General features: G+C 36.5%; 1 protein-coding gene across 2 annotated transcripts in view; it reads left to right on the top strand.

Annotated features, from left to right (window-relative positions):
- Window positions 1–14,510, top strand: part of LOC149173853 (uncharacterized) — a 188,164-nt gene extending 173,654 nt beyond the window's left edge. The window contains exon 7 of one of the 2 annotated variants that reach the window (XM_089424756.1): window positions 14,266–14,510. In XM_089424756.1, coding sequence (XP_089280882.1) covers window positions 14,266–14,459 — 194 coding nt within the window. In that variant the 3' untranslated portion in view covers window positions 14,460–14,510. Of the gene's footprint in view, window positions 1–12,970; window positions 13,795–14,265 lie in introns of those variants that run through there. The other variant, XM_089424757.1, reaches the window with a different exon arrangement.
- The last annotated feature ends 670 nt before the right edge of the window (window positions 14,511–15,180 follow it).

Here is a 15,180-nt window from a genome sequence, read left to right on the forward strand (position 1 = left end):
TTCACTTGGGAGAGCTAATGTAAGATCACTAAGGGGATTGTCATTCATATATCATACAATGAGTAATGCATGCAATAATATGACCTAGCTTCCATAAAATTGATATTCAACAAAATTAGGGTACAATATTTAACCTAGATCACCAATTTATTCCATACATTGGACACTAAATAATTTTTTTTCAATAAAAGGCACTTACAAGACAATATGCATGTACAGTCTCATCATTGATCCAAGGCAACTTCTCCAATGACAAGAATATAGCTCCAAGACAAAATATGTTCCATAGATCATATCTCTCCAATAGGTATAAGAGGTTGTAATTCTCAAGTATAGAGGCCAAATTCACAAGTCATGATGATGAGAAACAAAAAATTCCTCTTCTCTATTTATATGAGGAGAACACGTCTCTAATTTGCTTAAAAGCCTCTAAAAGACAAGTAAAATCACAATAGAACCTTGGGTTACAAGCCAATCCAACTAGCTTAGATATAAAATTAAATGAAAGCCTGCACACGTGAGCCATGATGCCTCATAAGGCTGACATTATCCATGAAATGAACTCCAAGTGGCAAGCGTTGAGGCTTTTGAGTGCCAAGTATGGTGTAGAAGTCTCTAAAAATCATCATTTGATGGTTGGCCCTCAAACCTCCATCAATACCCTTGGTGGTCCCTGAAATTGACTTGGTGTACCAGAAGGTGACCTCCTTGGTCTCCAACTGCTCAACATGTCCATCTTTCCTCCAATATTGAGGGATTTCCAGGTGCTACTAGCCCTCCCATGTCTCTGAAGGCAAGACCATCCTCATCTAGGCCTTGAATCAGTTGCCACCCTTCAGAAAGTGCTGAAGCCGACCTAGGGGCATGTTGGTCCAGGTGTATCATCCTGAAGAATTGTCAAATATAGTGCATAGTTGCAGAACATCCTGGGTGTAGGAGGTGCCCAGGGGTCAGTATGATGTGCTGGTATTCCTCGAAGACTCAAGGCTCTCAACACTTCCCCTGTGTGTGCTAATATACTTCTCTTGGGCCTGGGTACTTGTGGGTAAGGTGCCCAAGTCATGAACTGCTGAATCACCTGACAATCACAACATGAAGTCTAGTGAGATCAATTAGCCATCAAGAATAATAATCATTGTTGCATCTAATTGATCCAAGCTTGAAAGTAATGGGCTCTTCAACACTTCAAGTAAGACTTCCCTTCCAAAAATTGGTGCGTTGAACTCGCAACAGTGTTTCTTCCCTAGGTAGGAGTGGCTAAAGGGCAACCCTATTAGGTGTTTCCAGTCCCCAAGGAGAACTAACATTAGCTCAATCCACCCTTCAATTGATAGTTGATAGTGAATAATGATGGTACAAAGGGAAGAAGACTTCATGGGCAAGTGCCATGGTGAAAGGGACCGACATGATGGGGATCCACATCCTGAGTGTATAGATGTGAGGAGGGAGCAATCGTGGATGCATGAGTTACCAACTTAGCATTTGTTTTTCCACTCTTCTTATGCGCTATTTACTTTTGATTTTTTTCTTTTTATTATTGCTCATAGCTCAAAGGGTTAGAGCTTGCCTTGAATGATGTATAACAATTGTATTTGTTGAAGAAAGTGTAACTAGGTTCGTTCTTCATAAATGTACTTTTGATATTTGTATTTATTAAAGAAAAGAAATATTATTCTTATATTATTTGTCAATGAGTTTCTTGCTCATTGAAGTAGGTCAAGCACATGGTTAAGTGCTTCCAAGAAGTCAAAAGGTTAATATATTTATATAAGACCCTTAGAAGGCATGTTACACTATGTATAAGGTCAAAGGAATACCTCCAAGACAAGTGCAAGTCCTCTCCATGCAACAACGTCCTCCTAAAGAAGCAAAACAAAGAAAATAATGAAGAAATAGTCAAGTCGGCCTAAGGACAACAATTCGGCCTAAAGGAGGGATATTCCTCTATATATAGAGGTTGTCCACTCCCTCTCAACGTCCATCAATCAAGCTCTGAAATTAGCGAAGGCAGAAGTCGAGAAAGTGAAGGTAAAAGGCAAGTCTAAGGGTCTCCAAGACAAGTGAAGAAAGGAGGAAGAAGACCGAAGTGTAGGGCACTGTTTCTAGGGCTATAAACACTCACACATGTGAAGAACAGTAAGGCAAATTTGCGGCATAACATCAGCTAGAGATCAGTTCATGAATTATCATTTTTTGGGTGAGAGATCAAGTCTACAAGGCCTCCCAAGTCTAGTGAAGGAAAAGAGCCCTAATTCTCTAGGGTTCCTACCACACGTAGCAAAAATAGGGCTGCTGTTTAGTTACACCAGTTTGCAGACCTATCCCAAGAAGAACCTCGTTGGATCAAGGGAAGGGTGTCTTCATGAGTGAAGATCATCTCTAAGTAAAGAGGAAGCTTATCACGTCAAGAAGCTCACATAAGCAAGAACTATCTCTAGACAAAGATTGAAGAAGGAGGACGAAGCGCTGGGAAGCAAAGTACTGAAAGGAGGAAGTCTATGTGCCGAGAACAAAGTGCAGAACAGAGGAAGGACTTGACTTGTGCTTGGAGGATATCCTAGTTAAGGGTCTAGGGTTTGGCATTGATCAATAAGAAGCTTCAATAAGAGAAACTTACCAAAAGGTTTTCCTCTCAAGAAAAGAGTTGTTTTGGCCCTGGCAGAGAGCCAACATATGTGTTCTTGTCTTTATGTTTTTGGTAGCATTTTGATGAAACACACACACTAATAATAAGAAGAAGATCAAGCCAAGATAAGAATAAAAGTGCTTCACAAATTGTTATCAAGTCAAGAAGAATCACACTACACTTAATTGCCCTAGATTCTTCAACATGGTATCAGAGCTAAGGTGACACATCAAGGAAAGGGCATCTCAAGAACACTCATCAAGGAAAGACATCTACAAAAGTTGAAGCAACAAGCCAAGAAATCTCTATCACATCAAGGGCAAGAAGGTCCATCATCTATCATTCATCAGGGGAAACTACAAAGCTAGAAGAAGAGCCTTAATTAAAGGCACCTACAAAGAAGAGCAGATCAAAGATGTACCTACATCAAGTCACAAATCATCAAGCAAGCCCACTTGGAGAAGAAATCTTGAGGAACATAAAGATTCAAGGAAAGCAAGCCATCAAGAATTCAAGGAGAAAATAAGTCAGCTACATTTCAAAATCTATCAAGTAAGTATATGTCCCCTTCTAAATATACATCAATGTCTTTTTGCAAGAAAATCAACAAATTGGTAGGTACCAATAACTTTTTTGCATGGAAGAAGAGGACTGATTTACTTCTCAAGGAGAAAGAACTTCTAGAACATGTCAAAGGGAAATTCACTATCCCTGCTAAGGAACAGACCCAAGCCTTAGCCAAGTACAATAAGGATGAGACAAGAACTCAAAGGATTCTAATAGAATCTATCAAGGATTCCCTCATTCCTTATATCTCCAAATTTGAAACATCAAAAGGTATTTATGATAAGCTAGTAAAGCTATTCTCGGTATCCACAACCGGAGAAGTGATATCTATAAGAAATGAATTGTACGAGATGAAGATATCAAAGGAAGGGATAGCTCCCTACTTCATGAAAATCTCTGAGATGAGGGACCAACTTCAAGAGCTAGGGGAAGTCATGTCCGACAAAGAAATGACAACCGTAGTACTCAATGCTCTACCTGAGGACTGGAGTAACTTCACATCAAGCATATATGCCAAGAAGGAAGCTACCACACTCAGTGAAATGTGGTCTCTATGCAAAATAGAGGAAACCAGACTTAAAGCAAAAAAAAGATGTGGGATCAAAGGAGAAAGCATTTGCTACCATGGCCAAGAGAAAGGGAAAATTTGGCAAATTTGGTCCATGAAGAACAAACAACAAAGATATGTCCAAAATCCAATGTTCTTGATGCCAATGGACACTATAAAGGAATTGTCCTAAACTTAAGAAGGACAACGACAACAAGAGAAAAAGGGAAGAAACTGATGTGACTCGAGAAATGAAAGAAGAAGACAAGAAGCAAAAGAAGGAAGATGCTCTGGATCTCTATTATGACTAAGTCAAACTCTTTACTTAAAGTCTTCGAGGGGGTAACCTCCTTTACATTACACAAATGAACAATTCTTGGATGATTCAAATGACAAAACCTCATTTCTATATATAGGAGTCTAAGGGGTCACAATATAATCAGAGTCGACATAACAATAATAATGTAAGGGCACAACAATAACAATAATGGGCTTCTATGGGGCACAATAATAACAATATGGGGACAACATGTTCACAACAATAATAATAAGGGGCTATAATGACAATAATAATAAGGGAATACAATAGTATTTTAGGGACCTAATATGCCCCTCTCCTTCAAAAAAGTGTTGTCCTCAACGCTTGAGTAGTTCTGGATGCTTCTGTATAAAATTCTCATCCTCCCATGTGGAATCTTCAGTGGGTAAGTTCTTCCACTTGATGAGATACTCTGAAATTGATTGATTTCGTAGCTGTCGATTTCTTGTTTCCGTGATTTCTTCAGGTTCCAATATGATTTTTACTTCCTCGTCAAGTTCTGGCAATATTGTTTGAACTGGGAGCTTGTCACCTATAACATTTTTTAAGCATGAAACATGGAAAATTGGGTGCACTCAGGAAGATACAGGAAGCTCCAATTTGTATGCCATTGTACCAATCTTTTGTAATGCCTTGTACGAACCATAATACTTTGGTGATAATTTATTATCCTTCTTATCTTGCTTGAGGGACATTTGTTTGTATGGTTATAGTTGTAGAAATACCCAGTCATCTACATCAAAACTTCTTTCGCTACGATGTTGGTCTGCTTGTTGTTTCATTCTATTTTGCGCCAAAGTCAGGTTATCCTTTAAGAGTTGGAGAAATTGTTGTTTATGTGATCTTCCACTGCGTGAACCTTAGAATTTTCTTTTAAAGATGATGTGATGGACGGTGGATGATATCCATAAAGTGCCATAAATGGGTAATTTTTGCTGCAGTATCGAAGGAAGTGTTATACCACCATTCAACCAGAGGCAACCACTTGACCCATTGTGTTTGTTTATCAGACACAAAGCAACGAAGATATCCTTCCAAACATTTGTTCACTATCTCAGTTTGCCCATTAGATTGAGGATGATAAGATGAGCTATGAGCTCACTGAGTATCCAGACAAGAAAATAAATCTGTCCAAAAATTTCCAGTGAAAATGGGATCTCTGTCACTTACAATAATCTTTGGGTTTCCATTTAGCTTTTGAATTGTTTGCATAAATGCAATAGTAACTGTACTAGCTTTAAATGGATGAGATAATGCACAAAAATGTGCATACTTGGTAAGTCTATCAACTACCACCATGATGACACTGTTTCCTTCAGACTTGGGTAAACTTGTGATAAAATCCATTGAAGCCTCCTCCCAACGTTGACTTGGAATGGATAAAGGTTGTAACAGACCCAGGGGTCTTAATTGTCTCAACTTTATTTTGTTGGCAAACCAAACATTCCACCACAAACTTTTGAATATCAGATTTAAGGCCATCCCAAAAAAAATCCTTCTTAACCATGTGGTAAGTTTTTAAAAATCCCGAGTGCCCTCCTAAGGGAGAGGTATGCAATTCCAGAAGAATCTTTTGTTTGAGTTGGGAATTCTTAGAGAGGTATAAGCAATCTTTGTACCATAATGAATCACTTTTCCAACTAAATGTATCAGATGTACTGGGATCTTGCTGTAACTTTTGAATGAGTGCCCACACTTCTTTGTCATTCTTCCATTTGTCCCTTGCTTCGTTTATCCAGTCTGGTTGGATAATAAAAATTGCACAAGGAAATGCTTCCACATCCTCATCCTTTCTTGAGAGTGCATGTGCAACAAAATTTTGCTTCCCTTTTTTGTAGATGATTTCAATGTCATAACCCAACATCTTTGTGACCCATTTTTGCTGCTCTTCTGAAGATAATATTTGTTCTAAAAAGTATTTAAGACTATCATGATCCATTTTTACCTTGAAATGTCTTTCCATTAGGTAAGGTCGCCATTTCTTAAGTGCTTTCTTAAGTGCATGTAGTATTGCCAACATTTTGTTCTCACAAATAGTTTTTTGTAAATACTTTCCTTTGATTGGACAACTTTCGAAAGAAATGAGTCTTTCTTCTACATTAAAACAATGCCAATTCCATTTCTTGAGGCATCACATTCCACAATAAAGGTTTTTGTGAAGTCTAGCGTAGCTAAGACCGGTGCTTGGCACATTGCCTCTTTAAGATGTTCAAAGGCCTTCGTTGCTTCTGGAGTCCAAGAAAATGCATCTTTATTTAGTAATGTTGTTAGAGGTGCTGCTATTCTCCCATAATTCTTAACAAACTTGCAATAATACCCTGTCAACCCAAGAAATCCTCGCAGATGCTTTATGGATGTGGGGATTTTCCATTCCCTAATGGCTTTAATTTTGCTAAGCTCTACCTTAACACCTTCAGGAGATACAATATGACCCAGATATTCCACCTCTTCTACTCCAAAGAAACATTTGGAGGTTTTTGCATATAATTGTTTCTCCTCCAATAATTTGAGCACCCTGTCAACATGTTGAACATGATCCTTTCAAGATTTGCTGTAGATTAGTATATCATCAAAAAATACTAACACAAATTTGCTAAGGGTTTGAAAATGGAATTCATCAAACCTTGAAATGTAGAAGGTGCATTGGTAAGGCCAAAAGGCATGACCAAAACTTCATAATGACCCTCATGAGTTCTAAATGCTGTTTTTGGAATGTCTTCAGTTTTCATTTTGATTTGATGATATCCTGAACGAAGATCCAACTTGGTGAAGTAAATTGCTCTATGTAATTCATCCAATAATTCATCAATGACAGGAATGGGAAATTTATCTTTAATAGTAAGCTTGTTGAGCTCCCTATAATCTGGACACATGCGCCATGATCCATCCTTCTTATGCACCAATACTACTGGAGCAGAGAAAGAATTTTGACTAGGTTGAATTATACCAACCTCTAGCATTTTTGCAACCATACGTTCAATTTCACTATTTTGGGCATATGGATATCTGTAAGGCTTGATGTTTGGAGGAACACTTCCTGGAATCAAATGAATAGCATGATCATGATCATGAATAGGTGCGAGGCCTTTGGGTGTCTCAAATACCTTGGAATGATTGTCCAAAACTTTTTGGAGATTTGGAGAAATAGATGATTTCGATGTGGGAACCTCTAGTGAACATAATTATGCAATTACACTCTGTTGTTATTTCTTTAGAAACATTGTCATGCTGTTAGAGCTAATAATATTTCTTGGTTTTCCTGCAATACCACTTAATTCAACTTCCTTTCCTTCCCAAAAAAATTTCAAGAAAAGGTCTTGAAAATTGAAAGCTATTGTACCCAAAGATTGTAGCCATTGGACTCCTAGTACAACATCAGCGCCACCCATTGGAATGGAAAGCATTGAACTATTCAATACATATTCTCCCATGGATAACTTGATATTATGGCGCTTTCCAAAGCAATTTATGGTTCCTCCATTTGCAGCCATTACTTGATACTCTGGTGCTGGATATAGGAAGCAATTCAATTCCTTGGCTATCTTACAATGAATAAAATTATGGGTACTATCTAAATCAATCAACACTATTACTTTTTTCTTCTTGATATGTCCTTCTATCTTGAGAGTTTAAGGAGTGGTAATTCCTGCCAATGCATTACAAGATATGGTCGGATTCGTTTCTTCTTTCTCTAAGGTTGGTTCCTAGTGTATATCTTCGCCTTTTGATGTTTCTCGTTCCTTTTCTTCCTCCTCTTCGCAATCTATGTGTTGACCACTACGTGTCAACTCCCCATAGCAAGTACACCCCCTTTTCTTTGCAAAAGGGATAGCACTTGATTGACATGTTCGTGCCATTTGACAGTCATCGTCGACTTGATCATACTATGTTGTAAACCCAGTTTGCGTGTGTGAATTGTAAATAATCTTAGCAAATATGAGTCATGTATGTAAATTTCCTAGGTGGACCTAATTTTCTAGTGATAATCTACATTCTGGAAGGTTTTTTTGTCTCACCGATCCATGATCGACAGAGTTTTCCTTCAGCCTAACCCTAAAGCTGGAATGAATTTTGTCATTAGAATCTTAGGAGAATCCTAGTGTGTTAATCTGCTAGATTATAGTTGTGTCGCAGAACTGAGTGGTTTATGAGGGTCTATGTCAAATGGGTTTTCCCCCTTGAGATGTAAAGTTGTAAAAGTCATGATGTAAAGTGTCTTGAGGGTTAGAAATTTTTTTAATCCCCTCATAAGTCCTAAGTCCTAGGTCCTAGGTAATTTTTCCAAAGGCTAAGTTCGAGGATCCATTTAAAAAAAAAAAAAATTATTTAAAAAATTAAATAAAATAAAAACTCAAAAAATAATAAAAATAATATTTTGAGTAAATAAATGCAGAATTTCAAAATTTTAATGCATTAAAAATTCGACGGATAAAATTAAGAGATATCTTGATCCTCATTGACGGTCGAGATCATTTTGACGTGGATCACTCGAACTAGCTTTTGGGAATTTTTCCTTTAAATAGGGTGCTAGGGGTCATTTGAGATCATTAGATCTGTGAGTCTTGTGCTGAAGAAAGCTCTCCTGTAAACTTTTTCTGGTGCTAATAAAGAACGACTTTGGGGTTGAAATCTTGCTGGTGTTACTCTCTTGAAGTGCTGTGAGCTGTTTTATTTTCTGCATATTTTTATTTTCAGCCATTAGTAATAGCTTATTGTAGAGTATTGTTGAACACAGGTATCTTGTTCACTTACTAGGGTTTGAATGGTATTAGAATTTCTGAAATAATGGCAGGTATCTCCATTGCATCTGAGATCTAGTACTGTTTTTCTCTCTTTATTGATGGTTGAAGTGAGCTGTGCAAAAAACCCTTATTGAAGAAGATTAGTGGGCGTTTGGGGAAGTTCTCGGCTGAACCAGCCAACTCCCGCAAGCATTTTCTTGCAGAGCCCAGCCAGTTTCGATCCTGGGTTTATCATTTAAGTTTGTTTTTTCTGAATTTGCATGAGAGATTTCTGAAGTTTTTCATAGTAAATCTGGGATTTTGATGATATTATTGCTGATTATTGATAAATCTAGCTGTTTAAGAGTCAAAAGTTGTAAATGCTGTTTAGCTGATCTAGGGTTTTAATTTTGTTCTATGCACATACCATTTTTGGGCTTTCTTTTCTTCTGCAGGTTATAGGTGCAGGTTTTGAGAATTTTTCAGGGTTTTATCAGGCAAATTTGGAGCAGGGAATTTCAAATATTGATTTTGTGGAGAGCTTCAATGATTTTTTTTGGGCAATCTGGGCAATCCGTTCCATCTCCACTTTGCTGCCTACTCAGAATCGAATCCTCACGCATTAAACCTCCACCATTCCTCACGCACAACAAGACAAAAAACTCAAAACACTCACAAAAAAATCATTTTTTCCTGCATACTCCTCACGCTGTTCGCTCCTTAAACCTGTACGCTGCTCCATATTTGGTCGAAGTCGAGCTCCTCCACGCGTTTTTCCATCTCAATCCTCTCATCCCTCATGCGAAACCCCACTCATCTCCAGCATTTCGTTTCAAATCTTCTGCTGTCATCGTGAATGATTCCCTCTCCATTGTTGCGGCTTCTTAACCTGCAATCCTGCGTCGTTTCCTTCCCCTCCTGTGTGCACGCCCATTTGCAAAATCTTCGCCTGCGTGCATCTCTTCAGTCCTTTGCCCGTCGAGCTACCGTTCGCCTGAATCTTCAACCTGCAAGCGTTCCCTTCTCCGCCGTCACAAAACCTGCAAAGATAGTAAGACCACATTTTTTTTAGTTTTACTGGATGGTTTGTATTTGCATTTGGGTATATGCATAGGTAAGATTCGATTTATGCAACATAAATACGATTCTCAAGCTTTATTTAAGTTTTGTTTAGTTTTAGGTTTTGTTCATTTCGTTGTAGGTTTTGATATATATTAAAAAATCAAAAAATAAATTTCGATTTTCATTTTTGTATTTTCTACTTGGATTTTGGTTTATTCGATTTTGGATATTAGATTTGATTCTAAGCTTTGAGTTAGCATTTTTTTAAAATAGATTAAAGTTTTTTTTTTTGTTTTTTGTTTTGTTTTGTTTTGTTTTGTTTGTTTGTTTTATTTTTTTTTTCCCGGAGAAAAAAGCGAACTTTTTATTAACGAAATAAAAAGTTACATTGCATATGCCATAGCATTCCTTTTTTCTATTATGAGATATATCATACAGCTGCTGCAAAAAAAACTGAACTGTCCTTCCTGTGAAGAACCACCTGTCTATGAATCTGCTGAAAGCGTAAAAACCTTAGTCTTTTTACGTTTCCAGCCATAAACCTTGAGGAACCTTTCAAAAAGAGTCATGATCGAGTCTAAAACCGGGTCTCCTCAGTAGAGGAAAACAACCCTTACAAAAAGATATTGAGCACTATATTTTGTACTAGTTCCAATATTTACAAGATTTCAAAAAAACTATGTCATGAATATCAAAAAGATGATAAAAAGAAAACTGTATCGTCATCCCTGGAGCTAGAAATGTGGTGGCTGATCCGATACACTAATCTGTCCATGATCCTCCTCTACAACTTTCAAGCTGCCCATATTCTGCTGCAAACCTTCCTTAGAAAGTTTGTCGGCTGATTCATGGCGCTCCCTGTATATATGGCACAAAGAGAAACTATTAAAAGATATTTTTAGAGCCTGTATTTCTTCTAGTAATGGTTTCAGCATATAATTTTTGCAGGTGCTTTGGTCATTAACCCAGTTAATTACATTTAGAGAGTCTCAGAAGATCTGAATCGTGAAGATATTCCTTTGAATGAGCCAACAAAGAAGAAATTTTAAAGCTGACATCTCTGCATAGGTATTTGAACCAGTCCCTAGTCCCACTGAAGCTTTTAAAGACTGATTTGCATTTACGTGAATGATCATTCCTGCTCCAGCCTTATTATTCTGCAAAGCCCCATCAAAATATGCGCAAGGGATGCCTTCTTTAATCTGTTCTTCCCTTATCTATCTTGGAGTTCGGTTCTCCTCAGGTTCCGAGATGTTTGAGTAGATGGAAGTACATTGGATTGCTATTGATGATGTAGGGGATTCCTTGTCCTGAAAGATACTCCGGTTCCTAGCGATCCAAACCCCCCAACAGATGATGGGAGGTAGGTTCCGCATGTTCCCTTCTGGGTATTGTTTCCACCATTTGTCCCAGACCTCAGGGAGATTTTCTCCTACCCATTCTATCTTTTTGTTCATCAATTTTCCTACCTCCACCCACACATTTTTAACTGCTGGACAAACTAAAAACAGATGATTGATGGTTTCGGCTTCAGATTTGCATAGAGAACACCTCCCTGGGCCTTGCATATATCTGGATTGAAGGATGTCCCATGTAGGAGTTTTCCTCTTTAGAATGCACCAAAAGAAGAGTCTGGCTTTTGTTGGGCATTTGAGTTTCCATAGATTCTTAGCCCACCATTCCGTAATAGATTAAAGTTTTATTAATTTAGTACATAGTTTTAGTTTAGATACTTTTTCTTTCATGTTTCAAAATTAAAAATTAAAAATTTTTGTTTTACATTAAAGTTTAAGCTTTAGATTTTAATTTTGATTTTTATAGTTTTAGATTAGATTAGATTAGATTTTATTTTTTGTTTTTTCTAGTTTTGTTTCATTTTGAGTTTAAAGTTAAAAAAAATACAAAAAAAAAATTAAAAAAAAAATAAAAAATAAAAAAAATTCTTTAGTCTTTAGTTAGGGTTTTGGTTTTATATTTTGTTTAATTTCTAGCTTCAGTTTTAGATATAGATTTTAGAGTTTTTGTTTTTGTTTTAGTTTAGATTTAATTTTGTCAGAAGTAAATAATAAAATTTTTTTGATAAAAGGTTTCCCTTTTTTAGTTCAATTTTTGGGATACAAAGTTTCATTTTCATTTAAAAAAATATAAAAATATTTTGGAAATATTTTGCCAGATTCAGTCTTGGCTCAGGGATTTATCATGTTTCATCTTTTCTGCTGAGGCTAAAATTTTGATGTGGAAATAATGTTTATCATTTTTATGTGATTTATCATGCTTGAATGATCATTTTGAAGATTATCTACATAAATGTGATATTTGGTTAGCGTTTAAAATTACATGGTTGTGTATCGAACTTTATCTTTCGAAATTTTAAATTGCTGGAGTATCATTAAGCCGTTAAGCATTTGATAAAAGTTAATCTTTGTTTGAGCTATTTGATGGTAAACGATTGTTGATGAATCCATATTTCTGCAGCATTTGATAAATAATCGTTTAGTCATTTATTTCATAAGGCATTGGTCTATTTATTTAATAAAATCAATTAAGTGCTTGTTTCCTTTCGTGTCTCCCAACCCAACTGGTTCATAGTTGGTCATCCAGTTTCCAAGAGAGAGAAAAAAATGGCCAAAATTGCCCTGCAGGACTTTCAGATTTGAAAATTTGACCGGTGTCTTGTCCAATGGGTGATGGAATCCTCCTTTATTTGCTAGGTACAACTGAGCAGGTAACAATACCAAAATCAAGTGCATCTTTCTACTATCATGTATGATTATCACCAATAATTCTGCTGTATTGTTATCAACTCAGAGGAATCAGAGCACCGATTTTTCTTCAAGCAGGGAACTCAAATTAAAATAGTTTATTAACAAACTTGGAATGTAGGGTGAATGTCCAGAAAGTCTAGTTAATCATGATCATATACCAGACATACATTTTTGGTGCATATAGTTATAACCCATGGCACATCTTTGAGAAATAATGTCACTGCATATATTGAATTATAAATTTCTAGAAATTTACTGATCACTAAGTTTGTTTAAATAAGATTAGCTTGTCAATACCTTAATCATCTATTGGAAGTTCATTTAATTGCATCTTTTGAGAAGGAAGCTTTTTCTGTCTTGCAGATACAGAGACAGCAAGGTTAGCTCTGCAGTTAACAAATGGTTTCAGATTAAAGGGAAAGCCAGTAGTTATTCAGTATGGTCGTGCAGTCAGGCAGAATGACAAGTCTACAGATTAGACAAAAATGATGAGGCAAGCCCTACATATGGAATGGACTGGTAATTTAAAATCATATGGCTAGATCTGCATTTCAAGGATGTAATCAACACAGCCTAGGGATTGTACATCAAACTAGCAGGGGAAAAATATTTGTGGATGTGTCAATCTGCATAGTGAAGGATATATTAAATACATTCTCAGAATTGCAAGATGGTGAGGCACGGGAAAACTTGATTGATCTTGTGTACGACTTCACATTTAAAGGATTGTTCCATGCAACCTAAGAATTATAGGAAAAACAGACCTGGGAAAGATCAGCATTGCCAAAACAATCTTGTTCTGATATTTTTTCTTAATGAATGTCCTGACCAGCTTGACTATGCAGAGGAAGAGATTTCACAGTTCTTTGCAAGGGTCGAAGCCACAGAGACTACACTTTGTTTGCACACTGTCGTACTTAGCATCCCATTGACCTCTTTGTGGTCATTTGTTGGACATTAATAACATTGTCTTATCTCATCTTCTTCACTCCAGGTTATGTAGGTCTTGTCTGACATTCTAATTTTGATTTTATCAAAACATTGATGTCGGACTATGGATGCTTCCTTACAGTTAACAGTAAAAAGCCTCAGCTAAATCAAGTTCAACTATCAAGTCCTGCTGGGCATATAAATATGCTGTTTTTTTACGGGTTTTACAGAAAGAAAGATGTTAACTGTTCCTGTTATGATTATTTCCATGGTGATGGTTTTATTGTGTCCAGACAAAGTCATGTTTTTTGTTGATTTTTGGATATAATTGCTAAATTCATAGGGAATGCTTGAATTTTGTTGATTGCTAATATTCTGTATGCTTCTATACAAGCTACAGCCGTAAGATATAAAGAAACTGTACTTATATACTTGGAGGTTCTTGGTTGCAATCTTTATAGAAACTATTTTCAAAATACATTAGTTCAATTATTAAGAAAAAAGAGGTTATCTTGATTCTTTATTCCTGAGTTCACACTTTGTGGCACACTTTCTTTGTGCACTGTTGTACTTAGCAGGCCCATTGACCTATTTGTGGTTATGTGTTGGGCATTAATAACATTATCTCATCTCTTCTTCCTCACTCCAGCTTATTTAGGCCTAGTTTGACATTTTAATTTTGATTTTCTCAAAAGCATTGTTGTCTGACAATGGACGCTTCCTTACAGTTAACAGTAAAAGGGCTCAGCCAAATAAAGTTCGACTGCCAACTCCTGCTGGGCATATAAATATGCTGTTTTTTAGAGGGTTTTACACGAAGGAAGATGTTAACTGTTCCGGTTATGATTACTTCCAAGGCGGTGATTTTATTATGTCCAGACAAAATCAAGTTTTTTTGTTGAATTTTGCATGTAATTGCTAAATTCATAGGGAAAGCTTGAATCTCGTTGAATGCTAATATTCTGTATTCTTCCCTACAAGCTACAGCCGTCAGATATAAAGAAACTATACTTCTATACTTGGAGGTTCCTGGTTGTAATCTTATAGAAAAGTATATTTTAAATTCTGTGTTTCAATTATTAAGAGAAAAGAGGTTACGTTTATTCTTGAGTTCAAATGTTCTAAAAAAATTACTTCCATAATGAAATCATATTATTTCACAACTCAAAGATGTGTTTTGACATGATAATTTTTCTAGCAAAACTGTGATATTGAGCCTGCGTGAGCAGCAACTATAATGTGTAATGTACAATGAGATGAAAGAGTCTCACTGTCTATGGAACAGCCCATCAGCTAGGAGGCCACCACTAGGGATATCTATTCTGTGAAAGTTGTCTTGGATACACACCTGGCCTCATTCACATTTCACAACCACTAGCACGAGCAGAGACATGTCATTGAGGGGACTTCAACCTTCGTGGAGGCAATCACAATGCCTCACTTTCAACAGCTCAGCTTGTTCTTATTGCTATAATTTTTAATTTATAGTAATTTGTTACGGCTGTTATTGCATTGAAGGGTAGAAATAAGATCTCCCAATAAAAATGGATCTATGTTAATTTTTATGATATTATGGAAAAACACAATCCATCCATCCACTTGTCCCTTACCACACAAAACAAAGCATAAAATCACGATGAAAT

Source organism: Pinus tabuliformis, chromosome 4_2, assembly GCF_031772625.1.
Source record: "Pinus tabuliformis cultivar Carrire ecotype Pingquan chromosome 4_2, CPIR1, whole genome shotgun sequence".
NCBI classification, from domain to species: domain Eukaryota; kingdom Viridiplantae; phylum Streptophyta; class Pinopsida; order Pinales; family Pinaceae; genus Pinus; species Pinus tabuliformis.